The following is a 25,331-nucleotide window of genomic DNA, read 5'->3' on the forward strand; positions in this document are numbered from 1 at the left end:
GTTATTGTGCAGCTTCTGTCTCATTAAAGACAAAAAACAGGAAAAATTAGAAATTAAAATACAATAATGTCATTCATTCACACTCAATGACTCATATCAGTTTCATGGTGAACCTGCTTGTCTCCATGTAGTTGCCTGTCCCTCCAGTGCTATTTGACATGGCGCTTCGTGGCACATACGCGATGTTGGCTGTGTGCTTTATTTGGCCTTTGCTCTTACTCCAAAACAACATGAAAATAAAGCAAACGCTCACTGAGCTGAAAAATGAGAGGAAGCCGATGGTTGCTGCTATCAGCAGGGTCTTGACATCAAAAGGGAGCTTCTGATTCCCATCCACACCAGGAGAGGCCGACGGAAAGGGAGGCCAACCGGTAAGACGAAAGGGGTTTTTAGAAGATGAAGAAAGGGCTCGGACACGAAGGCCGACAGGAAGGCTGTCATTTCCTGCAGCATTGGATGCCACACATAGATAAGCGCCACTGTCTTGAGGCTGAGCGTAGCGAACCTCCAGCGAGCCGTTGGAGAGAGCTCTTATTCTACCAATGGGTGATAAGGGTCTTAGCTGTGGGTTTAGCCAGCTGACAGATGGCGGAGGGTCACCTTCTGCACCGCAGTAAAACACCACCGTGTGTCCCTGGTCTACTCTCACTTCTTGAGGCTTTCGGTTCAGAATTCGAGGCCGTCGACAGGTGAGCAGACCTGGGAGCTCAACCTCAGAAAAAGACAGAAAATTCTGGGACGAGGTAGTGCAGATTGGTGGATTTCCCCCAAAGTCCACATACAGACGCTGTCGCACCACCCAAAGCAAACGACAGTCACATGTGAGAGGGTTGTTATCAAGGCCAAGAGTTTTAAGGGAGTCCACTGAATGAAGAGCTCCAGCCTCAAGTGTAGTGAGATAGTTTCTAGATACATTTAGCACTCTTAGATGAGTCAAACCCCTGAATGCTCCAATTTCAATGTGCAGCAACGATCCACCGACAAGGTGGAACTCCTGGAGCCGGAGCATGTCTCCAAGCAGGTTCCCGTGGATGTAGGAGATAGGGTTAAAAGAAAGGTCAAGGTATACGAGATATACAAGATGGTGCAGAGGGGTGTAGGGGACTGTGGTCAGGTTGCAGTGTGTGATGGTTAAGGATGTGAGATTTAGGCCAAAGAGGCTGTTTGCTGACAGAGTCTCCAGCAAGGGACAGTGAGCAATGACAAGTTCCTTCAGGAGCACAAGGTGACGAAATGAGTAGTTCGGCAGCGCGGTGAGGCCCAGCTGGTGAAAGTGGAGGCTCCTCAGCACACCGAGCGGTGTGAGGGCCTCCGTCGGCACCGCTGTGAGGTTGCAGCCATCAAGGTGAAGCTCCTGCAGGCTGGTGAGTCCCACAAATGTTTGATGAGAGACGTAAACCAGGTCATTTCCCTCCGCTTTAATAACCTGCAGGGCAGATAAGTCACTGAAGGTAAAATCTAGAAACACAAGGATCTCATTGCTGCTTAAGTCCAATAACTGAAGATTTGTCAACCCAGCAAAGGCTCCCACTGGAATAATCTTCAGGCGATTGTGACGGAGGCGCAGAGTTAACAGGCTCTGCAAGCCAACGAAGGCTTCTACTTCGACTGTTACCACAAGATTGTCACTCAGATCCAGGTCCATCAGCTGTGTTAGAGTGTGGAACTGCTGACGAACCACAGTCTTGATCACGTTTTGGGTCAGGTTTAGACGTTTAGCGTCTCGTGGCAGACCATTGGGAACAGTGGCGAGCTGACCACCGGAGCAGTTGACCTCAAGCAGCACAGCGTTGCAGCGGCAGGACGGCGGACACAGCCAGCGTGTTTCAGATGTCAAAGCCACGCCCACTGCCAACAGGTAGAGAGCTCCCCAGCACAGCCAGTGGTGGACGGCAGTCCCCTCGAACATCTGGTGGCCTGCCTGGATGTAAGAGAGAGGAAGAAAGAGTACAAAGGATTATTAATAAGGAGATTATGTATATACAGGTGAACATGGAGGTCGAGTCTGTTAGTGATTGTGAGTTATTTTTTGGTCTGGTGTATAAGTATGTTTTTGGTTGTTGTTTTCCAGCTATTGAAGGGCAGATTCTCTCATGTTACCTGTGTGTTTGTAGTGGAAAAAAGGTCATATTTATAGGTAAAGAACAATTTAACAAGCAGCAACAACAACAGTCGAATGAAAGATTTAATTTTTGTTTGGATTGTGAGTTGGCTGTGAGGTAAGCACGACCGAAGAGCACTTTTAAAGCAAATGACCGACAGAAATTGCAGTTCAATCAGCAGCACTTCAGATACACCGTCCATCGCCTTTCATGCAAAACATTCAGAGGGTTTGGACTCTCTTGAAATGCCTCTTCCAGCTCAGAAGATGTTCCATGCTGCAGATATGTGGACAGCAGGAATGAACAAGTACTCTCTGTGTTTCTTGTAGTTCACAAGAGCACCACACGAGGCACCAGATTTATGTAAATCAACATAATATTTGCAATTATTGTAAACAATTATTACAGACAATTGTTTTTGCAATCCTCTGAAAGTAGACATATTGGTGTATCTGTGCAAACTTTGGTTTCAAATGATGGGGGGAGCTGATATCCTGGCAGTCGCAAACATTTTTTAAATATTCTCTTACTCTGAGAAACTTTAATCTTTTGTTTCTTGGACAAAGTCAGGAAGGAGAAGAATAAAATCAAACAAAAACTATGATGTATAGTAACATAATGTTAACATGCGTCATCCCTTCATATATAAAACAATATACGTAGAACAGAATTAATAAATTAAAAAATGTTCCAACATTAAATAATACCTCCTGTAGTTTGGAGTACAAAGATCATGCCTTTAATATTCCTAGGACTATGATCCCATTACAGAGAAATGCAAGATTGGAGAGGAGCCTATTATGGCTGCTACATTTTTTTTCAATCTCAAACCTTCATAAGCTCATGTTATTTATTTATTTTTATCTTATCTATAACTGAATCCACCAGCAGGGGGCAGCAAAAGCAAAACACTTGAGAAAAGTGACTTTGCCTCCTCACAGAGACAAACTGATAATTTACCGAGATAGTGTCAAACAGCAGCATGTAACATGTAGGGACGTCTCTGTGGTGAGCATGTAAACAAGAAGATGAGTCTGTTGAGAAAATGACTCAGAGATCAGCTCATCAAAATATGTGTGATGTGCTGTTTAAACTGCCCAGAAAGTGGGAAGAAAAAAAAAACAGAAAAACAAAAACACCTTCAAGTGTGATGCCACCCTCAGCTGTGGCAGCTCTGCTCACACGCTGACGTGCTGAAGGTTGCAACTCCAGGGACAGAGTGAGAAGTGCAATGGTTTCTGTTACATCTCAGACATTTCCTGCAAGGTCAATTTCATTACAGTTATTTTCTCATCCCTGCGGACTGATCACTTTTGCTCATTTTGTTGGAGAGTTTTCCAACATTATCACCTCATTTTGTAGCATTGAACACATGCAAAGAAACACGGCAGAGCAGAGAAGCTCACTCTATCTGTGATCATGCTGCTCATTGTATCTGTATGGATCCTGGGAGCACAGTCTGAGTGCTGGGGATGACAGCAGCTCCCGACGGCAAAGGATTGATGGAGGATGTCTCTCCCTGAGCTCCGCTGGGAGCCTGCATGCTAGAGAGTGAAAATTTTGTCACAGTCTTTTACTGTGGCTTTTAGACCTCAGACACAAAGGATGACAGTATAGGAGGGATATAATTACAGTCATTTGTCACAGAAAGCAAAAGAAAATCCAGTCTGGTAACTCACCTTCTGTCAGACTGAAGGGCTGGTCACTGCAGCAGCTCCATTTTCATGTGTCACCTGTGCTACAATACATTCAAATGAAAGAAGCAAACACACAAAACAACAAAAGAAGCTTCATCCTCCCATTCTGAAAAACTCCGGAGGAAGCGTGATCCGGCAGCTCAGCAGTCCCCCTGTTGCTCCGCTGTCCTCATGGCAACAACACCAACCTGGCGGCGGATGCGCGGGTGCTCGGTGCATGCTGGGGGATTATATGCACTAGCTCCTGGACTCCATCCAGCACGCTGCACTGGATGACAGGAGGCAGGCACAGGTCAGCCAAACAGAGAGATTTAGGAGCAACACCAGATGGGAATGAATTCGAGCGCAGACACTTAGAAACGAAGGAAATATAACAAAAGAATGATCTTTTCAGTTCTTTGTTTTGTTTGTTAAATGTCTTCATGAATTGTGTGTTTTTTAGTACAAATATGTCCAGGTACCTGCTTTTCTATTGTTCTTATTGGCTGACAGATTAATCCAAACTCTCTGACTTAACACACAGCTGTTCACTGTAACAGAAAAGCTTACAGGGGTGTGACATTCTACTTCTAAAATGTCAATCTCACCAGATTATACAAGGATTAAATGTAATTTGTAGCATATTCTGTTAGATTAGCCTCTTGGCTTTGTTTGTTGTGTCATCATTTCTGCAATGTTGTGTGGCTAATAGCTCATTAATCATCACTTCTCTACTTGTTAATGGCTTCTGTTGTAATTAGGAAACAAACAAATTCAGTTGTTTGACTGTCTGCCTCTCTGAACACGCATAATGCTGAGTCAGGAAGTTGCCATCTGCTACCTTAGGGAAACCTGCATTCATCAGCAAATCTCCATCCAAGCCGGGAGGAACGCTCAGAGGTGAATTACAGCAAAGACCAGAGTTCCACGTTGCATAACATCCTCCTGTCTTTTTGAACGTCATGTTATTTCGTCATTGTTGTACCCTGTTGTGAAGCCTAAGGAAATGACCCTCTGTACCAGTCTTCCAGCCTGGTACACAGGGTCACCTCTCTGTAAACGGCAGTGACGTCACTTGTCAGAACGGTGACCACTGAGTTCCTTCTTTATCCTGGGAAAGAGGAAGTAGTCTGTAGGTGACAGATCAGGTGATCAGAAAGAGCTGTCCCCCCTTTCCTGATTCAGATATGAATTGTTTTGTTGAATAACTGGACCCTCTTTTATTTCAGACAACTGCTGTGACAGTGTGTGGATCACATAAACTAATCATGAGCTAGAATGAGGCAGGACCTTTAAGTGTTTTGCAGGTATTTCCCCCACAAACAGTTTCATTTACGCTAACTTTTGTCAGTTGTACCTTTTTTTGTACTGGAAGGGTATTTTGAGCTGCTGCAGCTGGTCACAAATTAGATTCACATGACGAGGCAGCGAGCAGATGCACTGAAAAAAAAGAGGTTTGCATGAGGAAACTAAACTTCCTCTTAAGAAGAGCGTTTGATCTGTTACAAACTTGTTGACTGTCACCCGTAGACGTACTGTAAAAACTCTGCTGCTCCTTCTGCAACAACGTAAGTTCAAAACCGTTCCTATTCTTATTTGTTTGTGTCACTTTATGACTGCATGGCTGAATATAAGAGACTGTAGATTATAGTTGTAGTTTTCTTAGCTACGACACTTCAGATGCCAGAGATCAACTTACTGGTGCTTTAGTGATAAATTAGTGGACTTGTTATTAGACAGATATTCAGTCAGCTTCTGATTCATTAGTGGTGCTACTTTAAGAGCCTTATAGGTAGTTTATATTGTGTGTATCGAGAATTTATAGAAGTTTTTAATTTGTCTACTTTTGAATTGATCATTGCATATTCTACCTACTATTGTTACAGTTTTATCAGCAGACTTCATGCATACATTCAAAAAATATGCATTTCACTTACATGGAGTGAATATGAACCTCTTTACACACTGTGTCACTGTATTGATCACCTAGAGAAACTCAGCCACATGTTTATTTCCATCAGATTAGATTATTGTAATCTGCAAAACAAGCTGCATGACAGCCTCGGTGTATTCAGAATGCAGTATATACATGATACTCTGGTTCTAAAATCTCTACACCGTCACAGAAGTCACTTGTTTACAAATCTCTCGACTGCTCAGTCAGCAGCCAGATACGTCTCTGCCATGTTTGTGCCCTATGAACCTCCTTGGACCCTTAGGGACATCTGGGACACAGGGTTTTAGTTCCATGCAGCAAAACCCTGGAATACCCTCCCACAGGATGTCAGACAGGCTCTAATCATGTTTAAGTCTAAGCTAAATAACTTTTTTTTTACAATGCTGACACTGCTCCATAATGTTTTTTACCTGCACTCTTTCCGTTTTAGCAATGAATTTGAACTTTTTTATGTTTTTCTCTAATCCTTATTTTTAATTGTAAATCTGCATCTACTGCTACGTCTCCACAGGCTGCATGATGGAGATGCTCAGTTCACTGCCACATAAAAACACCACAGATCCTCACAACAGACAGGCTGGACTCTTTCTATCCTCTAATTAATGTTTGTCATCTTCTGATTTGAAGTGTCCTGTTTCATTTTAATTCCAGGATGCACATTTTGTGTCTCATGTGTCTTTTGGCCGCTCTGTCCCTCGGCTGTTCTTCATCTGCCCTGAACAGAGTGTGGGAGGAGTGGAGAATCAAACATCAGAGAGATTATAATAATCAGGTAATTTTCAATAAAAACATCCCCCTTTGTCACATTTACACTCTGTTAGATCCAATTTATTTTTTTGTTTCAGACTGAGATGTTGTTCAGGAGAGCAGTTTGGATCAAGAACATGCACTTGGTGCTGGCACACAACCAGGAGGCCTCAGCAGGAAAACACAGCTTCACACTGGGACTGAACCACCTGGCTGACATGGTAGGAGGCTGCTGCAGGGTAACAGCATGTGTGCTCTCACACAGAGAGCTACTTTAAATCACTATAAGACAACTAACTCGTGATGTAAGATCACTGAAAAATGGTTTTAAAAAACAGTATCCATGTTCTCAACTCTCATAGATCAGAGTATCAGAGAGACCTCTGGTGGACACAAACTGCATCACGTCTCTGTCGTTTACATCCCTGAAGGCCACTTAAAGATATAAAATCTTTGCATCAGAGCCTAAAGTGTATTCACACTGACCTTTTGCAGGATGGATGTCGCTGACCACTACTATTAATCTGCATTTAAACCCGCTCCATGTGGGCTTAATTTAAACCCTAACGTATAGAGCAGCTGTAATCTCCCTTCATACAATCTGATTAATTTAATCCAGTGTGGGCTCGGATAGCCTGATCAATCTGGATTCTTATATGAATGCATCTGGGGAGGCTAATAAAGCTCTGAGCTGGCATCAGTATACACAGCATGGAAAGCGGCGCATTAACTGCAACTGAGGTTTTATTTCAGTTCTACAATAGAAAAACCAACAGTATAGTGAAATGGAGAGGAAGTGCATCCTATCATAGGAATTAAGGGTTTTTATTTTGATGACAAAGGCGACAGGAGGCCTAGGATGGGCGTGACGTGTTGACTCTCTGCAGGAAATCTGGCAGAAATGCTTGGGACACATGCTTTTGGCAGGCTGTCAGAGGACAGTGTGTTACAGTTGCCTGGGAGAGTAATGTGAAGGCAGAGGAAATGAGCCTAATTTAAGATAGAAATAAGGCATTATGATAAACACCACAAAACCGAATATCTGTGATATTGTTAAGATTTATTCTGTCTCCAAGCATAATATGTTGAGGCTCGATTATTGTTATTCATCATTATCAGGATGTTCACATTCCTCTCTAATTATCCTGCAGCTGATCCAAAAATGCTGCTGACAGGAACCAGCAAGAGGGATCTTATTATTCCTGTCCTAGCTTTTCTTCTTTTGGTTCCTGTAAAATCCAGAAACATTCTCCTGCATACATTACAAGGCCGTTATTGGCCAAGCTCCATTATACCTGCAAGACCTAATAGCACCATATATATATATAAAATATCCCCAACAGGACACACACAGATCACAGAGTGCTTGTAGTTCCCAGAATTCATTAAAGTAGAGTGTGAGGGGGAGCCTTTGGTTATCAGGCACCTCTGCTGTGGAACCAGGCAGACACCTCCTCTACCTTTATGATGAGACTTAACAAAGCCTATGTCTAAGTCATTTTGCAGGTATGGCTACCGTCATACCTACCTGACTAACCCTTAGCCTTACACATACTGCTATAGTTGTGGCTGCATGTGATTGCATTAAAGTGCTTGCTCAGGGGTCAATCTTTGGGTTTCTGTAAAGCACCTGACCTGAGGCCGTAGTGGTTGAGCTCTACCTTGGTGATCATTAATCTGTCTAAAGGTGACTAGTCAGGTAAATAGGGCAGATTTAAAGTGTTATTCCTGGCATTTATTTATGCAAAACAGAAACCCCATTAGCATTACTGATGTCAAATTTTCTGCATAATTACTCATTGATTTTAAGTGCTTGTGTATGTAGCAAGAGCTGCATCACTCACCTGCCTCTGCCTACTTATTATTCTGATCCAGTGTTATTTCTCTTAAGACAGCCGAGGAGATCAATGAGCAGCTGAACAGGCTGAAGCTGGAGGAGCCTGTTCATTTCACAAACAGCACTTTTAAAATCACCAGTGACTCATCACTACCTCAGAGTGTGGACTGGAGGACAAAGGGCCTGGTCAGCCCGGTCAGAAACCAGGTAAGACATGATCACACATCACCAGGGTTATCGCAGTGAAAACCCAGAGGCTGTGAAGGGATTTCTTTGTTTTTGTGCTTTCTTAAAGGGCTTATGTGGGTCATGTTGGGCCTTTAGCTCTTTGGGAGCACTTGAGGGACAGATGAAGAAGCGAACAGGCGTCCTGGTGTCCCTGAGTCCACAGAACCTGGTGGACTGCAGCACCTATGATGGAAACCACGGCTGCAGGGGGGGCTACATCTCTAAATCTTACAGCTACATCATACGAAACGGAGGCGTGGACTCAGAGAGCTTTTACCCCTACGAGCACCAGGTCATCCTCAGACTATTATGATGATGTAAACAGCATGACAGAGCAGAGCTGTTTTTGAGACACTCACACTATGAATGACATTTCTGTTCTGTAGAACATGAAGTGTCGCTACTCTGTCAAAGGGAGAGCAGGATACTGCTCTGATTTCCACATCCTTCCACCAGGAGATGAGCAGACGCTGCAGGCCACAGTGGCGTCAGTGGGACCGGTCGCCGTGGCAGTGAACGCCATGCTGCAGTCTTTCCATATGTACAGAGGAGGTGGGGCTACAGTATACACCCATTTGTTTTGACAGGGTGGTGTGGGATTCTGGTCTCATTTCCTCACTGTCAGTAACTTTCTTTATGTAATGCTTCTTTTAGGTTTATACAACGTGCCTGGCTGCAACCCAAGATTAGTAAATCATGCCGTCCTGGTCGTGGGCTATGGCACAGATGCAGGACAGGACTACTGGCTGGTGAAGAACAGGTGGGCTTTCTCTCCTGGTAAGACAGCGGTAAAATAATTTGGCACTAATGTGACATTTTTTTCTGTTATTTCAGTTGGGGAACTGTGTGGGGAGAAGCCGGCTTCATACGGATTGCAAGGAACAAGAATAATCTGTGTGGCATTGCGAGCTTTGCCGTCTACCCAACGCTATGATTTTTACTTATTTAATTTATCCTGAGAAATGTTTGTTATCTGAAACTCTTTATGTTGCAAGCTGAGCACCTGTTGCCTCACATTTCTCACTGCTACTTCACATTTTTGCCCTTTTTCTTTCACTAACTTTGGTGAGATTTTAAACTGTATTCAACGTATTTATCAAAGTACTGAAATGTTTGGTTTAAGTGAACTTAATGGATTTAATAAAACAATATTAGAATATACTCACAGAAGTCTGCTGTCTTTTGTTAGTTCACCTGCATGAAGAAAAATGTTTAATGTTATCCTTATTCACAGTTCATTTACTTACATTTATACAACACAACATTTGCATAATTCTTCACCCACCCACCCACACACACACACACACACCTTCACCCACCAGATGAATAATGGTGTTGCTCTGCGTCTGCAGGATGTACCATAAGCATTCACTCTGTTTACGCTGCCACCAAGTGGCCATAAAAGTAACACTTAATGAAGGTAAATTGTGTGCAGGTGTGCAGTAATGTGGTGATAAACGTGTGGAGGCAAAGGGCCTTCTCTGGTTCGGCCCGGTCGACTGCTGAGGTGTGTGTTTAGATTCTCTGCCACAGAAGTCAGGCTGTCGGTGTCTTTAGGTGCTGCTGAGATTTTTGCTGTGTTACTGGTGTTAAATGTAAACAGTCCTCATCTGCAGCTCCTCACCATCCAGGCTTGTTATAAAACATTTGTCTTTCTTTGTCAGATCCCCAAGATGTCTGGAAGCCTGCTTCTCACAGTCCTGTGTGGGTTTGCAGCAGCCCTGACCACTTCAGAAATGGACTGGCACTGGGAGCAGTGGAAGAAAATGCATAACAAAGTTTACGCTCATGGGGTACAGAGCTAGTCACTTTAGGAGAATTGTGTTGTCTCTGACTCGGTTGAGTGGTCAGACTTCAGAGTTTAGAGTTAAGTGCAGGTTTAAGGCTTTTTGTATTCCATCAATGATCAGCAAACATGCTGTACAATTGTGTACCAGATTGAGGAGCTCGGTCGCAGGAGGATATGGGAAGAGAACTTGGAAATGATCAACATCCATAACCTGGAAAGCTCCCTGGGCTTACACACCTATGAGCTGGCGATGAACAACTTGGGAGATCTGGTAGGAATCTGATGGGATTTCAAATGGACTGCATCATGTCTGGTCTAATGTATCACTCCTCAGACAGTAATGTTCTCCTCCTGTAGACCATGGAGGAGATCGCAGGCACTCTCACAGGCACCATTGTGCCATCTGACCTGGAGAGGCAACCTTCCAGCTTTGTCAGGGTCAACAAGTCTCTGCCTGTATCAGTGGACTGGAGAGATGAAGGCCTGGTGACTGAAGTGAAAATGCAGGTGACGTTTGTGTTAAGGCACCAGGAAGTGGTCTCTGTGTTGTATCACGGCTACCTCTCCATCCTCCAGGGCTCATGTGGCTCGTGTTGGGCCTTGAGTGCAGCTGGATCTCTGGAGGGGCAACTTAAGAAGTCTACAGGAGTCTTGATGTCGCTCAGTCATCAGAATCTGGTGGACTGCTCCACAAAATACGGGAACCACGGGTGCAGCGGTGGCTTCATGACAAACGCCTTCAAGTACGTCATTAGGAACAAAGGCATCGACTCTGACGCTGCTTACCCCTACGTGGGAAAGGTGAGTCAAACATAATGAGGTTTTAGAACACTATGAGAAGATCCCTTCACTCATCTGAACGTGGCTTCCTTTCAGACTGGTCACTGCAAGTATGACGCCCTGTATCGGGCCGCTACCTGCTCAGCATACTCCTTCTTACCAAAGGGGGATGAACTGGCTTTGAAAATGGCTGTGGCCACCATTGGCCCTATCTCTGTTGCAGTTGATGCTTCCAGACCAAAGTTTATCTTTTACCGCCATGGTGAGTGACTACATTTTCACACCAGTTACATTTATGTGTGTGAGGGATGTGGGTTTATCCTGTGTGTGTGTGAGACAGGAGTGTACCAGGACCACACATGCACTCACAATGTGAACCACGGAGTGCTGGTTGTGGGCTACGGCACAGAGGGGGAGAACGACTACTGGCTGGTCAAAAACAGGTCAGTATGAAATTCTCCGTCTTATGTCCATGAGTCTTCACTTGGATCGTTTTCGTTTACAGTTGGAGTGTAAACTACGGAGAGGAAGGATACATCAAGATGGCCCGGAACAGACACAACCAGTGTGGCATTGCTCTCTACGCCTGTTTTCCCATCATGTGATCAGAGGGCCTACGACTATCTTTGAACTTTTAAATAAATTTTGGTCTGTAAACTGGATTTTTTTGTTAACGTGAGTTACCAGATGTACTGAAGAATGTTTGCTTGTACTTACCTAAACAAAACTGCAGCTCGTCTCGTCACTTGGTGTTGCTGTATGGCTCAAGGGATGGCATGTACATGGATGCAGCTTCAACCTGTGGGTGTTAAAATTCAAGGTGTTTTAGTCTTGTCATACACACTTGAATTTAACTACATCCTAGTCTGACTTTTTTTGAAAGGGTTAAGCACTTACCTAGATTTAAATGGGCTGGCTGAAAAGACTCCATATTCAGTGTTGATGTTCCTGAATCCTGCTGCCAAATAATGTGCATTACATCCCTCAGTTGATGTTTAAAGGAGCGGAATAGTGACACCTAGTGGTGAAGTTGTAGACTGCAGCCAATTTCATTCCCATAGATCCACCCGTGAGTCTTATACTTATATTAATTTAAAGAGTTAAATATGGAGAAATACATTAAAGCTTATGTTGAGCAATGCAATCCATGACATTGTGCTTTTTTTAAGTTTTATTTCCATTATGATTTTTTTCTTCATAGAACTGGATAAGTGGCACAAAAGTGCAAATGGCAGCATAATGAACAACTCTCACATAAAATAAATACAGCACCTTTTCAGCATCACTAAAATATTCTCAATATCCAGAAGTAATAAATACTGAATTTTTACCAAGAGTTTTCAGTCTTCATTTACAAAACACAAAGACAACACACGATAGATTTTTGTGTCATACTGAACTTTTTTTTGGGATTGTTTTTTTTCCTTGATCTTTTTGTTCCACAAATTCCATACTTGCACATACAAACATCTACATATTCTACACACAGTAAGTACACTGAAATTTGAATTGAAGTCACATTTAGAGTAGAACTTTTATCAGTTAATAAACAGGTCAGAGTCAAACTGAAAGTAAAACACAGATGGAAACTCCTCCTTCAGTCCCCGCCTACAGTTCTTCGCAGATGAAGGAGTTCTTTTCTGGAGGACGGGGATCGGTCCATTTTTTTTAGGTGGGGGTGGGGGGGATTCATTTGGGACACATCTGTGTGCTCTTGAACAGACAGAAATCATGCCGTTAAAAAGTCCAACGCACCTTTAACAGACAGACCGCCATCATTAAGGGAAGTCTTCAGGCTGGTGTTTTGACCATATCCCATATATTACTGCCATAAATAAACTCTTAAACCAGAAACTCTTCCTTTTGATAGTTTATACATGTATTTATATATAGAATAAAAATTCTACACCAACAATAAAGAGTGACGTTTTTACTTTAGCTTCAGGGCACTCTTGATGAGTGTATAAACCATGGAACCATTTTCCTCTCCCTATGGGAAGGGGGGTGAGCCTCCACTTTCCCCTTTTATACGGACTCTCACAAATAAACAAGTCAAATTTAGCACATTTTTGGTTCCTGTCAATTAAATGTATTGCCCGTTTTCTGGCTATAGATACTATCTTGCACCTTTGTAACAAGATGAACTGCATGATTTACGAGCATCCTCCTCAGCAATTCAGGTATATATATATATATATATATATTTATATATGTGAAAAAGTTACCTGGGTCCAAGGTCAACAAGGAGCACAGTCACCACTAACTTACTTCCAGAACACATACTCAAGTTGCACCAATTTTAACCCCACTTTGATTAAGAACAATCACTGCAAGCAACAAATCTATGTCATCATACAACAATGAAAACACTAGTTCTTGCTTTTAGACAGAAACAGCTGGCATACAGGACGTCCAAGAAGTCAGACAATACGATACAAACATGCGTCACAATCGGTTGAAAACAGTAGGTTCGGTTCTGGGATGGGAGGGGAGTCATCTTTGTGAATCCTTGACTGGCTATCGTTGATGTGATTTGTTATCCTTAAGACTAAACTGAGCACCCCGACTCTATGGTAAAGAAGAATGCGTTAAACTCCACACTGCATATATTGCATTAAGGTTGTTTGTTTTGTTTTTTCTTTTGATAGAGTAAATATAATCCGTGGTCCCTAACTGAGCTGCGTTCATCACATAGATGAAAACTTTGCAACAGAAAAGAGTAGAAAAATATGTTACAGACGATTTAGTCAGCTCACACACACTCTAACACACACTCTAACACACACACATTCACACATGAACAACATCCAAACAGTCTCTCTACATGAACAAGACTGCACAGCTCTGTTCATAAAATACACACAAAGTGGAGATCTGGTCCTCAGGATTAGACTGAACACAGACGAACTGGCTTTCATAGACAAATATTCTCATGCACACTCTTTATCGAGAGTCTCTGAACACACTCTGATATCTGTAAATGCTAAATCTGAAGCTTAGCTTAGCATAAAGGGGGTAACAGAAGAGCCAGACTAGTTGTTTCCCTATGTTCGGTCCTTTGTATGCTAAACTAAGCTAACCAGCTCGTCACTTCAGCTTCATATTTAGCACAATATAGACATTAGCTCTCACTCGTCTGTATGTGCTAAATATCACATTATAATATAATAAATATCAATCTTAGCTTAGCTTAGCTTAGCTTAGCATACAGATGGCAGCAGTAGAGCCACATTAGCACCTCCACTATGTTCCATCTTCTTTGTGCTAAGCTAACAGACGTGATGGTACTTGTACTGGGAAGATTGGAATGACGACGACAACACACACACACACAGTCCAGAGGACGTTTTTAGGTCAAAACTTCACACTCTCGCTCACTAACTGATTGTCAGCACACATATTGATGTACACCTTTGGAGGAATGAAGTGCAGTGATATGTATAAATAATCAGCTTTCCTTTCAGAGTTGCTTTGTCCAATTTTGTTCAAGTCACAAACGGTATTTTAAGACGAATGTGCAGTATGGTGCAGGAGCACAGTGAGACTGGAACTGATGATAGAACGGGAGCCCTTAAAATAAAAATAGATCTTTTTCTTTTGTGCCAAACTGCCTGATCAATCAGACTTTTTTCTTCTTCTTTTTTGGTCCCATTTAATTTGTGCTTATGAATGTAACGAAGCCACACGGTGACAAATTAAAAAAAAAATACACATCAAAAATGATCAAAATTACTATTACTTTTAGGTCCACTTTCTTAGCTTTTCTTTACTGCACATGAACACTGCAATGCGTGGACGCTTCTTTCATTCTTTTACACGTTAAGGCTAATTAATGCAGCTCTGCATATGGGATGGAGCAGGGCCGGCCCAAGCCTTTATGAGGCCCTAAGCAAAATTTCATACCACCACCCTAGCATCAGATGCTTCATCATCCTATAGGCTGCACTGTGTGTAATACACGCTACTGAATGTGTAATATCATCTCGTTTGTATTAATCAATGTTATTTTTTAAAATATAAAATATATATTTGATCATGAACTTTTGGTGCTCTTGGGGGCCCTAAGCGACTGCATATTTTGCATATGCCTTTGGCCGGCCGTGGGATGGAGCTGGACTGTCCTGCATGTGTGCTGAAGTGTGAGCGTTAACCACACCTGAGCTACTGCATGAGTTTAAATTAAACATGTGTGACTGCTGTTTCACTCAAATAGAATCCCCACATACACACACACATATACATGCAATCTCACACACACACATTTAGGCAAATATTACACTACAGTTATCTGCTCTCACATTTAGCGCTTGACCCAAACCCGTCCCACGGTCGTTCTTGTGTTGCACTCATCGCACTGCCACACAACAGGGACTGAAAACACTGAGGAGCTGGATCAAAGTCTTCCCATTTACAACAGAGAATCCTATGAAATGCATCTTTACCTGTCTGTGTTTTGAGGCTATGAAGTAAAGGAGCAGACCGGAATTAGTCAGGGACTCTTTTGTTTCTGAGTAAATCCAGCCTGACTGGAATGTTTTGTAATAGTATTTGGTAAGAGAATAACAGTGCACAGCGGGTCAGGCTTCAGTACTCGGCAGTGGTTAAAGGGCGATTCACCCTGAAGATCTTTACAAAGAAAACCTTCTTATGTGAATCGGTCTGAATAGATTTGAACTACACCGGTAATGTCACAACAGATTAAACAGCAGCACTGTAAGCCGGCCACTGAGGTCAAAGACAGAAAGAAAAACACAGCACATACAAGATGGAGTACACCGCTCTCGTTCCCACAGACATGGCTTTTCACTGTACTTCTTAGCTGAACATTCTTATCCTTATTGATCTTGTCTGATTTGTTTACCTGACAGAGCAGCTGAAATAAAGCGACAGCAGATGTATCATGACGCAGGCCGTCTTCACATCTGTGTGCTCACTGTGTGTCTGTGAAGACTTTAAATGATGCGAACCACATTTCAAAGGATTCTGGGCTTACAATGGGGATGGCAGCCTGTTCTGTTGGTGTGCGACGGGCAGCGCTGAAGCTTTCAGGGATGTTCACGTTGTCAACACACACACACACTCCAGCTGTACTCTGCTGCCCACTGCTGGACATCTGCTTTTTTTTTTTTTACTGCAACACTTGGCCTCTTGTTTCAGGCAATTTTGTTGCAAGGAAGCTGCCGGCAGCGAGCGCGCCGGCGGCGAAGAGGATGGGCACGGCCTTGGTGATGCCGACGAATGACTGGAAGATGCTGATGCCCAGCACGGCTGCCAGTTTACAGAGGGCGTTCAAGAAGCCAAATGCTGTGGTCCTGAAGACAAGAAAGGAGAGGTAACTGTTGATCAATGATTGTGGCCTCTAGGTTAGTTTTAACTTTTCTGGTTTTGTGGCACAGTTTAGACAAAAATAGTTTTATGACCACTTAATAATCAACATGGGGACATGTAAAACTGCATGTTTCAACCTTTTATCCGACGGGTAGAGCTCCACTGTAATCACATCCAGGGCGTTCCACGAGGCGATGCTGATGCCGCCGAACAGACACAGGAGAGCGATCATCCCCGACTCACTGTTGCCAAACATCAGGAAGAAACAGCTGACACAAGATATGACACTGGATCCCGCTGAGTGCAGAGAGAGAGAGGCAGGAATTACATTACATCGAATAGCCTCCATGAATTTGAGTGGATTATGAGTAGTGATTAGATTTACCCACCCAGCATTCTTAAACGCCCAATTTTGTCCATTAATAGAGCTGAAACAATGTTGCCAGGCAACACTGCCAGCGTGCCGAGGAAGTTGACGAAGTATATCATGTAGGCATTGTTGAAGTCATCGCTGAAGTCGAGCATGCAGCCCTCTTTGTTGTGGAGGAACGTGCTGTTGATGAGTTTACTGTTGATGAGCCTGTATTTGAATAAATCTGAGGAGAAACACACAAGTGACAAAAGTAAGGAAGACAATTCACAAAGCTGCATCCATTTTCCAAAATGACTTGGCTTATCAGGTGGAGCAGGGAAAAATATGTTCCCATGCCCCTAAGCCTCAGGGCCTCCTCCCAGCTGGCTGTGCATATGGTAAAACCACCTACCAGGTGCCCGACCCCCCAGATCTGCTCCCAGGTTTCAGGGTCTGTGTGAAGTTCATGTCATCACCTTATGTTGAGGCAGCACACGGGTCTTCAGTTTTGATTTAGTCTTAGATTATGTTGCATTCACCCTTTTTGTAATACAAAGCACAAAAGGCATTCAGGGTCTGACTTCGCTGCACCCCACAGCCAGTTTATTTCCCTACATAAATGATTAGCTTTCCTTAAACAGAGGGAAAGAGGCGATTAAATCATCCCTCAGCAGAGGAAGCCAGCAGCCACCACACAGCCGATCCTTCGCCAACGTCTGTTTTTAATCAAAATTCCTTCTAGGCTGGGACTAAACATAAAAGCAGTGTTCATGTACAGTTGTTTCATCTCCAGGACCTTCTTATAAAACATATCAGGACAATTCTGCTCCAAGTTACAAGGCCTCTCGTTCTGTTTACACTTATCTGCATGAGTGACATAATTGGATTTTATGATGACACCGCTGAAATCGCTTCCATGCCGATAAACAATAACAGTTTTATTGAAGAAAGGCAGACATAAAAGTGCTGAATGATCATAAAAATGTTAGATGTACAAATGACACAAACATTAAAGAATGCATCGCTGGCCTCAGGGATGAGAAAGTTCAAGCTGAACCAAAACAAACCCTCCACAGCTTCAGAGCTGCACTTCAGCCTCTCAGATGGTTTTCCCAGGTCTGAGCCTGACACACTGATTTACAGCAGGAATCAAACCCACACACACAGCACAAGTTTTATCACCTCACGTCTTTGTTCTGATCAGCCGCTCAGCACATTTTTCTCTTATCCCTCCGTACATCTTATCACTCTGCCTGGATTTGTTTACGTTGCTACAGCAACAGGTCTGCTGCAGCGTAACCCATGGTAACCGGGAACAGAGCGTTTATATGGTTATGAGTTTTATCTTCACCACTGGGTTTATTTCTTTGCTAACCATCAAACATTAGTGATGAAGTGATTAGTTGCCTGCATCACAATGATGTAATCTTGGATGAAGAACTACAAAATACACAAACATGCATACACCTCCTCACTGCACATCACCAAAAAAAAACACAGTAAAGGTTACCTACCCGTGTTATAAAACAAACTGGCAATGAAGGTGCAGTTCTTGAAGAAGGTGTGTGTAGAAGTGATGTCCTCAAAGTAGCACTCCTCGAACACAGAGTCCTCAAACACCATGGACTTCATCTTCAGGTTGAGAAACCTGCAAACACAAAAGAAAGATATTTAAAGCTTGCAGACATGCTTTGTTTAGTATTAACGGCATGCTGGATCTCAAATGGGCGTACTTGTCATTAAAGTAGTGCCCTTGGCGATGCACTTGGTTTTCCAGGGTGAAGTTAAAAGTTACATGCTCCACTCGCTCCTTGGTGAAGGTCTTTGTACGTGATTCATATTCCTGCTTCTGGATGTACTTGATCATGTCCGGGAACCACACAGTCAGACCGTAGTAGCTGCAAAGAGTCAAGACAGATGAAATAAGTCAACTCTGTTGAAGGTTTTTCTGCACGAGGCCACAAACACTCTCAGTAAGGGTGATATGAAATGAACACTGGAGTCGTTCTGTTACCTGAAGGACATGGTGAACCAAACAGCCATGAGCATAAAGGTTGTCCGTTTATACTCTGGGCTGAAGCAGGCGAGAATGTTGCTCCGTATCTGCCACATGTGAACAAGACATTTGGTTCAATACATCTTTACTCTCAACACAGCCCTTTAACTCGTCATGATTTAGAAGGACATGGAGGGTGTAGGCGTGTAGGAGAACGTAGGATGGATGCAAATTAAAATCAAGTTTTCTGCCTGGAGCAGTGCTGCTGCAACACCATGCAACACAATGAAAACACCAAAAAAGTGCATCTACACTGTTTGTTTCCACCAACACCAGCTCCACTGGGGCCTTTAACGGGCCACCCTGAGCTGTAAAATGCCTCAGCTCTCACAGCGCTGTACAGAAAGTGTAACTCCACAGGTTTAATTAAGCAGTGATCTCAGGGGCCTTTTCATTTCACGCTCCTAAAACGTTGTTAAATTCATTTAGTTACAGCAGCAAGTAACAACACAAGCTCACGCGGCATAGCTTTCTCAGGTTAAATAAATATAAATGAGTTCTTTTTTAACTGAAGTATTTCACTCACCTGTTGGGAGAGGCTAATAATCTTCAGTCTGTAGCGCTGCCAGACTGGAGTGTCGGTGCCAGTGTCTACCAGCTCATCAATCTGCTTCACAGTCTTGATTGTGGTGACCTTGGATTGAGGAAACAACAGTTATTCAGAGGCATGACTTTGGCAAAAAGTTAAAAAGTCATCATCAAAAGTTATGTTTGTAATCTTCTCTGTGGGCGCCCCATAGGGCAGCCTCACAGCAGCCCCCACAAAAAATGATAAATAAAAAAAGACTACTGCCACCTGCTGGCAGGCATATATAACATACATGTCAGAAACATTGCTGGATACTCACAGAAAACACCCTCTCTGGGTATCCTTTAGCTCGCATGTTTGTATCATGGACTTGCTTCAGGACCATCCAGCCTTCATCATGTTTGCCATTCTGTTTTAAAAAGAAAAGAGAGGAAACTATATCTCAATCCAGGATCCCTGCTGTTTGTCTTTGGGTGTGAATATGAGTGTCAACATCTGCTTACCTCTAAGTAGAAGCGTGGGCTCTCTGGCATGGCGCTGAGAGCGGCGATGGCGGCGACAGCGGGGAAAGCACACACTAACACAAACACACGCCAGCTGTGGAACTGATAGGCCGAGCCCATCTGGAAACTCCATCCTGAGAGGAATAAAAACAAGCAAACACAAGGAAATGAGCTCTGGATAGTAACCTTCACTGTGCCCTCCAAATGTGAGTCAACTCAATAAAAACAAGCTAAACACACACACACACACACACACACATTATTCAGTCTATTAATCTGATGTGACACATTATGTTCTTATTTTCTTCTCCTTCAAGGGGGGTCAGAGGTCAACCTCAGAGCAGGGTCTGTGGGTAGATGGTCCCCTTGTTTGCTGTTATGATAGCCATGAGCTAAAAGGCTATGGTGTTGCAGATATGAAACTGTTATCAACTTTCCAGCAAGCCAAAATTAAGATGATCAGCCATTTTAAAGGCAGTTCTGAACACTTCTTTGTACTATCACTACATTACTCCAACTCACCATAATGTGGAATTATAGCCCAGGCCATAGCGGAGGCGTATATTCCCCCAATCATCCAGAACATGCAGAGCCAGCTGAGGTGCTCGCCACGCTTCTCTTGCGAGAGAAATTCAGAGTAGTAGGAGAAGACAATCGGAATCGAGCCACCGATTCTGCAAAAAGAAAAAAAAGCAACATATAACGTTCATATACAAAGCAAGAGAAGGCAGCACTGCAGCGGCTGTTTTATTTGGCCAATAAAGCTTTACCATAAGTATATTATTGTGCTCACCATGGTGCAAAACAAACTCGTAAAAACTCAGAGGGAAAGTGATTGATTTGAACTCCAATGGGAATGATGTCAGTTTCTTAATTTGCCAGTTCACTAAACCAAAGAAACTGTGTTCAAACAGATGGCTTGTATGGGATAATAATCCCTTCTTGTTCTTTCTGGTCTTAAAAAACAGCTTTTTTTTGGAAGAGAAGGATATTGATTTTGTGACTGAACTAAAACATGCGCAGCATTACAGATCAGATTAAAAAGTCCAGAGTAGAAAAATAAGATTATGTTTTGCAATTACCCGACGCCTGAGAGGAGACGGCAAAACAGGAAGGTGCTGTAACCCTGGACGAAGGAGGAGAAGAAGGAGAAGATGCTGTTGATGGAGAGAGAGATGAGAAGAGACTGCCGACGACCTATCCGGTCAGCCAGAGCTCCCCAGAGGAAAGCACCAACCATCATCCCGAAGTATACAATCAGACCTGCAGAGCAAATCCACGGGTTAACACACGACTCAATAAACAATCAAAATGTGCATCTGTAGAAAGAAACATGAACCAGAACATGTCCAACACAAAGAGTCTTACCCAGCATGCTCTTGTTGGGTTCAGACAGACACATGTCTTTTTCAGCGCTGGGGAGGACAAACCCGACCACAAAGATTTCCACACCGTCAGCCATGAGTGCCAGACCCAGCACAAAGTACAGGGTCCACTGGAACTTCCCGTGACCACATTCCTGTAAAATGGTCTCATACTGCTGAGCCAGCTCCTCCTGGTCCTTCCTCCTCTCAGCCTCAGACACCCCGACATCTCTGAACTGCTGAGCTCCGGCCCTCACTGCTCCTGGACCTCCAGCCAGGCTTCCTTTGCCTGAATCTGCTCTGGGAATTCCTTGGTACTCGCCCTCGTAGATCTCATCATCCTCATCGTGACCCTCGGTGGAGTCACTGTGACCGCCCTCATCATCATTGGCGGCCTGGCTGTCTCCACGGTAGTAGCCTCCATCCTGGCTCCCCTGCATGGGGTAATCGTCATCGTCGTCCTCTTCAAAGCGGCTGTAAGAACGCTTACTGTACTCATCACTCATGCGGTCCACTGAGCGGCCTACCTTCTTCGACGCTTGCCGTTTGACTTCTTTGGCAATGTCTTTGGCACCTTTAATAAAGGCAGTCCGGTTTTGGTAGCCGTCCTCCATTTTTAAAAAAACGTACAGAGGATGTAAAGGAAATCAAAGGTTTAGCTGAGAGGCCACCTGAACGTGCTGAGGATTCAGTTGGTTCAGGATATACCTCACAGATTTAAGAAGTTGCCCAGGTCAGGCTCTTCTGATATCTGAGGAGAAATCAGGAAAAGGGAGATTTATTATCAACAGAAACAAACGATGAAAGGCACGAACCATGAGCCACCTCCAGGCTAACAAACAAATCCAACAGTTACATGGCAAAAACTGTAGTTCCAAGAATGGCCACAAGAGGCTGTGAACATGTTTACTGGTACAGAAATGCTTTTGGTCTACACCTCCACTTTCCACCTTCGGATTAACAAAGAACAAGGTGGAGTGAAGCCTGTTGCCTTTTCCATATCCGCCCTGCATGCATTCTCTGCTGAATCACAGATGGGTCTGTGCAGTAATTACAGGGCGAGACTTCCAGCCTCGAACAGTGAGTGATCTCTAATGGATGCTACTTGGTGTGGAAATACTGTGTGTGACTTTAATGAAATGGGCATGAAAAATCATACCGCAGCTCCAATAAAATCTCCTTTATCTCGTTAAAGTTGATACACACTTGGTAATAAAATGTTAGTTGGACAATGATTAAAATTAACAAATCTGTTGATCACATCCTCCTACTGAGTATTTTTTTAAAGCTCGTCCAGCTCATCAAGTCATCATGGACGCTCACATCCATATGCTTTTGTGCTAAGACGCTGGGCCTCGGGTCGTCGTGCAATAAAAACAACATGCCACTTTGAATTTGTGGCACAGCGGAACAACAGGCAGACATCACTGTAATGTTCACTTTCACCCATTTCAAAAGAAACGAGGTCTGACAGGTAATAATGGGGCTGACAGGGCTTTGTCAGGTGTATATGCAGCATAAAGAGCTGGAGACAGGAGCTCATGAAACTCTGAGCTAAAGGGTCAAGACCAGCAGGGAAGGCCAGCATCGCCCAACATGGTGGTCCCAGTTTTTCTTCCCACATGACTAAATTCCCTTTTATATATTTCATTATAATGATTATGGATTAAAATCTGCAAAATTAAACATACACCGCCTGTGCTAGCTGCATATAAAACAGCAGATCTTTCACTGTCAGCATGATGAGCAGATTTACTGGCACAGATCAAAAGAACCCTCCCAGGCCTGGTCAGCCAGGCTAAACTGTAGGACTCTAACCTAATAATATCTCTGACCGAAGCACTTACAGCCCCATGACACCCATCCTGTGCAAACACAAACATACATGCCTATATTAAATCGTGTATGGAGCTCAGAGGAGGATCTTTTAAAGCTCTTTGTCAACCACCTGAACACACAGGTGATTTTCTTTTTGTTTAATTTCTGTGTCCAGATCTGCTCAGGCTGAGCTGTGTTATGATTTCACAGCTTTTCCAATAGCAGGAAAGGCTCAGCTGTTACTAATAACATTCACATTGGCTCAAATAATAGGTGTCTGACTAATATAGGGTGCATTTTACTCTACATTTGGCTGGTATGTGTGTTGTTATTTTAAATAAGGCATATGGCTGGCTTCATTCATCACTTTGCCAAACTAAATTTGGTTTCACATCACAAATGTGCCAATAAATCTGCTCATCATGCTGACAGCGAAGGATCAGCTGTCTCATAACTGGACATTATAAATATAGTTTTTCTTTTTATCAATGAAACTTGACATAAAGCCACAAGACACACCAACATCCTGTTTGTGTCCTCATTTCCAGGTCACATGACTCTCCAGTAGTTACTGTGATTTTATCTGCTCCGGCTTAGAAAAATGACACTTGGGTGTCAGTCACAAATTCTATTTCTTAAACATTAGGTCAGCATTGGGGAGATGAAGATAAAAGGAACTGACAGATTATAATGAAATGCAGCCATCATGCATAGATTAGATAGATAAACAGCTATTTTGCTAGGCATATTTGTTAATAGTGAATCTAAATGGTGAATGCAAACATCACAGACAAAAGGCTTCGAGGCCACTTTCCTCATTTCTTCACTATTGTCAACTTGACAGCCTCCCTGCAGCTCACAGAGCCTGCAACACTCAGCATCCCTGTCAGTGGGAAAAAGATGAAGGCCTGAGGATGAGGAGGAGGCATTTTAATGCTCCCTGCTTTCAGAAACCTTTTTTTTAATGATTATTTTCTTATTCCCCTCATGCATACATTAAAAAAAAATCAATCACCCCCCCCCCCCCCCCCCCCCCCCCAGCTGGCCACTTCTCTGCGAGGCCAAACAGATAGCCATGTCATCATCACATCCACGCAGGCTCATTAAAGCAGTGAGAGATTTCTATCTGTCGTGTCGTGATGAACAATCTGAACGATTGATGCCATCGCATCAACGACAGCCAGAGAAATCCCAGATATTCTGCTCTCACAGGGTTATAATAATATCATTTTACACGAGCGCCGTATTTAGCTGAGAGGAGAGCAACAATGTGCATTCAAGGATCCAATTAAATATGTGCAAATTTAACCCTTCTGTGAATTCTGAAACTGTCTTCGCCGATTTTAGAGAGAGAGAAAAAAAGACAGGCCTTGTCGCTAACAGGCCAATTTACAAAATCTGCAAATACGAGCGGATTAAATATAAATCTGACACACACACATCAGCCGATTGTCTCACATCTGACATCTACGCTCATTCTTAGAAATCACACTGCCAGCAGCTTGTCACAATTTGGATTAGATTATAGGCCCTTAGTCTCGATTCACAAAATCGATCCTAATTGCTGCGTGAAGCGGTTGGAGAACACGCCCATCGCCTCCTCTCATCAACGTCTTGATGCACGAAAAGGAAAAAAAGAAACCAGATCACACATCGACAGTTATTCTATATCGTGTTAAATGTACACTCACCTTAAATCTTGCGATGCGAGCGTCCCTCTCCAGCCTGGAGGTGGTGATGATGAGGATGAAGAGGAGGAGGAGGATGGTAGTGGTGATGATGCGTACGAGGCTGTTGCTGTGAACCGAGTGGTGGTGGTGGTGGTGGTGGTGATGATGCTGTGCGGTTTGGAGAAAGAGAGAGAAGCCCACGCCATCCACACACACTCATGTGATGCGCAGGGGTCCCCCTCCCCCCACGCGGAACCATCACGAGCGCACATTAAACGCCTTCATATCTAGAAAGGTTTTGGCGCATATCTGCACATAATCTGCGCACATTTCTCCCAGTTTTACACAGATCTGTTGCGCTTTTAAATTTCACGCATTTAACGCCATTTTGCCTCCATTCCAAATGTCATTAAGGCTAATGATAATGGTATTTGTGCATTTTTTAATCAAGCAAATGATTTTTTTTTATTTTTGCAGCTACATGATTGTGTGTTCACGTGAGCACTAAATTGTGCGCACAATCGACACACACGTGCAAGCACACCTGACTCCCCCTGTTGCCATGCCAACCACTTGGGATATTCTTTATTCCTCT

The 25,331-nt window shown here is 43.4% G+C and overlaps 4 protein-coding genes across 5 annotated transcripts; 2 read left to right on the forward strand and 2 right to left on the reverse strand.

The window, feature by feature from the left end:
- Positions 1–47: 47 nt before the first annotated feature.
- LOC114431835 (leucine-rich repeat and immunoglobulin-like domain-containing nogo receptor-interacting protein 1) lies at positions 48–3,972 on the reverse strand. Its single transcript, XM_028399491.1, has 2 exons — positions 3,782–3,972; positions 48–1,921 (listed from the first exon to the last, which is right to left on the reverse strand). Exon 2 carries the CDS (start codon positions 1,907–1,909, stop codon positions 92–94), a length of 1,818 nt encoding a protein of 605 aa, XP_028255292.1. The 5' UTR covers positions 1,910–1,921; positions 3,782–3,972; the 3' UTR covers positions 48–91.
- Positions 3,973–5,027: 1,055 nt separating this feature from the next.
- LOC114445968 (cathepsin L1-like) lies at positions 5,028–9,674 on the forward strand. Its single transcript, XM_028421336.1, has 8 exons — positions 5,028–5,346; positions 6,387–6,507; positions 6,581–6,703; positions 8,374–8,526; positions 8,615–8,839; positions 8,934–9,099; positions 9,202–9,307; positions 9,382–9,674. The coding sequence occupies exons 2-8, from the start codon at positions 6,388–6,390 to the stop codon at positions 9,479–9,481; spliced, it is 993 nt and encodes a 330-aa protein (XP_028277137.1). The 5' UTR covers positions 5,028–5,346; position 6,387; the 3' UTR covers positions 9,482–9,674.
- A 319-nt stretch (positions 9,675–9,993) lies between these two features.
- Positions 9,994–12,025, forward strand: LOC114445977 (cathepsin S-like). 2 transcript variants are annotated; one of them, XM_028421357.1, is made up of 8 exons: positions 9,994–10,054; positions 10,212–10,340; positions 10,485–10,607; positions 10,694–10,843; positions 10,913–11,137; positions 11,213–11,378; positions 11,457–11,559; positions 11,622–12,025. In XM_028421357.1, the coding sequence occupies exons 2-8, from the start codon at positions 10,221–10,223 to the stop codon at positions 11,719–11,721; spliced, it is 987 nt and encodes a 328-aa protein (XP_028277158.1). In that variant the 5' UTR covers positions 9,994–10,054; positions 10,212–10,220; the 3' UTR covers positions 11,722–12,025. The 2 variants fall into 2 exon arrangements, with proteins under 2 accessions (XP_028277158.1, XP_028277149.1); XM_028421348.1 differs by having other exon boundaries at positions 10,044–10,104.
- Positions 12,026–12,545: 520 nt separating this feature from the next.
- On the reverse strand, positions 12,546–24,866 carry LOC114445962 (synaptic vesicle glycoprotein 2A-like). The gene is made up of 13 exons (XM_028421324.1): positions 24,758–24,866; positions 21,253–21,999; positions 20,967–21,147; positions 20,407–20,558; positions 19,885–20,018; positions 19,701–19,790; positions 19,379–19,486; positions 18,811–18,899; positions 18,530–18,694; positions 18,311–18,444; positions 16,834–17,040; positions 16,582–16,741; positions 12,546–16,428 (listed from the first exon to the last, which is right to left on the reverse strand). The coding sequence occupies exons 2-13, from the start codon at positions 21,860–21,862 to the stop codon at positions 16,245–16,247; spliced, it is 2,214 nt and encodes a 737-aa protein (XP_028277125.1). The 5' UTR covers positions 21,863–21,999; positions 24,758–24,866; the 3' UTR covers positions 12,546–16,244.
- Positions 24,867–25,331: the final 465 nt, after the last annotated feature.

This window comes from Parambassis ranga, chromosome 2 (genome assembly GCF_900634625.1).
Source record: "Parambassis ranga chromosome 2, fParRan2.1, whole genome shotgun sequence".
In the NCBI taxonomy this organism is placed as follows: domain Eukaryota; kingdom Metazoa; phylum Chordata; class Actinopteri; family Ambassidae; genus Parambassis; species Parambassis ranga.